Source organism: Bos indicus x Bos taurus, chromosome 22 (assembly GCF_003369695.1).
Source record: "Bos indicus x Bos taurus breed Angus x Brahman F1 hybrid chromosome 22, Bos_hybrid_MaternalHap_v2.0, whole genome shotgun sequence".
NCBI classification, from domain to species: Eukaryota; Metazoa; Chordata; class Mammalia; order Artiodactyla; family Bovidae; genus Bos; species Bos indicus x Bos taurus.
Window position 1 is genome coordinate 9,197,885 of NC_040097.1, and position 1,665 is coordinate 9,199,549.

A 1,665-nucleotide genomic window follows, 5' to 3' on the forward strand; every position below is an offset into this window, starting at 1 on the left:
CTCAGGTGGGAGGAGGCAGACTGGGCACCATGGAGACCCCGAGGGCCAGCCTCTCCCTGGGACGGTGGTCACTGTGGCTGCTGCTGCTGGGACTAGCGCTGCCCTCGGCCAGCGCCCAGGCCCTCAGCTACAGGGAGGCCGTGCTTCGTGCTGTGGATCAGCTCAATGAGCAATCCTCAGAACCTAACATTTACCGTCTTCTCGAGCTGGACCAGCCTCCTCAGGATGTAAGTCAGGGAGGGGGCTGGGGAAGGGACCCTCTGGGTGGAGGAGCAGAGACACAGAGCAGAGAAGGAAGCCTGAGCCCAAGCCCAGTCTCCCCACTCTGATCCTCGAGCAGGATGAAGACCCAGACAGCCCGAAGCGGGTGAGCTTCAGGGTGAAGGAGACCGTGTGCTCCAGGACCACCCAGCAGCCCCCCGAGCAGTGTGACTTCAAGGAGAATGGGGTGAGCCTGGGGGCTGGGGGCACAGGAGGCTGCTTCCCAGATTGCTGAACAGGGGGCTTCGAGCAAGGTTCCCAGCCCCTGGTGTGAGGCTGGGAGCTTATGGCCTGGGGGTGGGTGGTTCCACTTTGACCTTGAGCCTCCCCTTCCAGCTGCTGAAACGCTGTGAGGGGACAGTCACCCTGGACCAGGTCAGGGGTAACTTCGACATCACCTGTAATAATGTAAGTGGCCCCTTCTGTACTGTGGCAACTGCTGTGGCTGGTGGGTTGTGGAACTTCCTTTGGACCAATGACCCACTGCCCCATCCAGGGCAGAGAAAGACTCTCCTACCCTGCCCCCTCCCTCCCCGAGCCCCAGATCTCCCGTCCTGGCTGTGTGTCCCTTAGAGCAGTGGTTCTCTCCTGGGGTCCCCACCCAGAGAACTTGTCAGAAAGGCAGATTCTCAGCCCCACTCAGGCCACCTGAGTTGGACTCTGGGGTGGGGTCTGACCATTTGTCTTTTCCCAGGACTTCCAGGGATTCTGACTGTGCTAAAGTTTTGAGAGTCACGAGCCCTCAACCTCTGCTCTCTTCCAGCTTTGCTGGGATGGGCTTGTGACTCTGGGAAGCCCTTGTCTTCCTTTAGTCTCTTCATCTATTTCTGAGTGTGGGGATTCCACCTCATGCTCCAAATATCACAGCCAGAGGTGAACTTGTGCCTGAGGATCCTGGTGTGACCCTGAAACAGGAAGGGCCAGGTGGGGAGGGATCTTGGGTTGATGGTGATGCCGTACCAACAAGCAACCTGTGTTTTTCTTGTTTCACAGCACCGGAGCATCAGGATTACAAAGCAGCCATGGGCACCACCACAGGCAGCCCGATTATGTCGCATTGTAGTGATAAGGGTTTGCAGATAATCAGCTCTTGTAGATTTCTGTCATAAGCCAGCAAAGAGTCCTAAGGGTTTTCTTACTCTGCCTCAAGCTACTGGATCTGAAAAATAAATTCTTGTGACATGATATCCTCCAGGTCTCAATTTCATTGTCTCCTCTCCTCACAGTTATCAAGAAAGAATCTTGAACTATTTCATGTCTCGTGTGTGTGTACCCGTGTGTGTGTGTGTCTATGTGTCTGTGTGTGTGTCCATGAGTGTATGTGTGTGTGAGATCACTCCTGTGAACACAGAGAAGGGTGAGGGCCCTGTTCCTTCCACGCGGGAGGCAGTAGCCTCAGGAGCT

At 55.9% G+C, this 1,665-nt stretch overlaps 1 protein-coding gene across 1 annotated transcript; it reads left to right on the forward strand.

Annotated features, from left to right (window-relative positions):
• On the forward strand, nt 1-1,448 carry LOC113880918 (cathelicidin-1). The gene is made up of 4 exons (XM_027523598.1): nt 1-227; nt 341-448; nt 598-669; nt 1,255-1,448. Exons 1-4 carry the CDS (start codon nt 30-32, stop codon nt 1,342-1,344), a joined length of 468 nt encoding a protein of 155 aa, XP_027379399.1. The 5' UTR covers nt 1-29; the 3' UTR covers nt 1,345-1,448.
• The last annotated feature ends 217 nt before the right edge of the window (nt 1,449-1,665 follow it).

What these genes read in the sequence shown, in the direction of transcription:
- LOC113880918 (XM_027523598.1), top strand. Translation starts at nt 30, where the DNA reads ATGGAGACCCCGAGGGCCAGCCTCTCCCTGGGACGGTGGTCACTGTGG. An exon ending in TGGACCAGCCTCCTCAGGAT is followed by an intron (nt 228 to 340) that starts GTAAGTCAGGGA and finishes ATCCTCGAGCAG; the next exon opens with GATGAAGACCCAGACAGCCC. An exon ending in TCGACATCACCTGTAATAAT is followed by an intron (nt 670 to 1,254) that starts GTAAGTGGCCCC and finishes CTTGTTTCACAG; the next exon opens with CACCGGAGCATCAGGATTAC.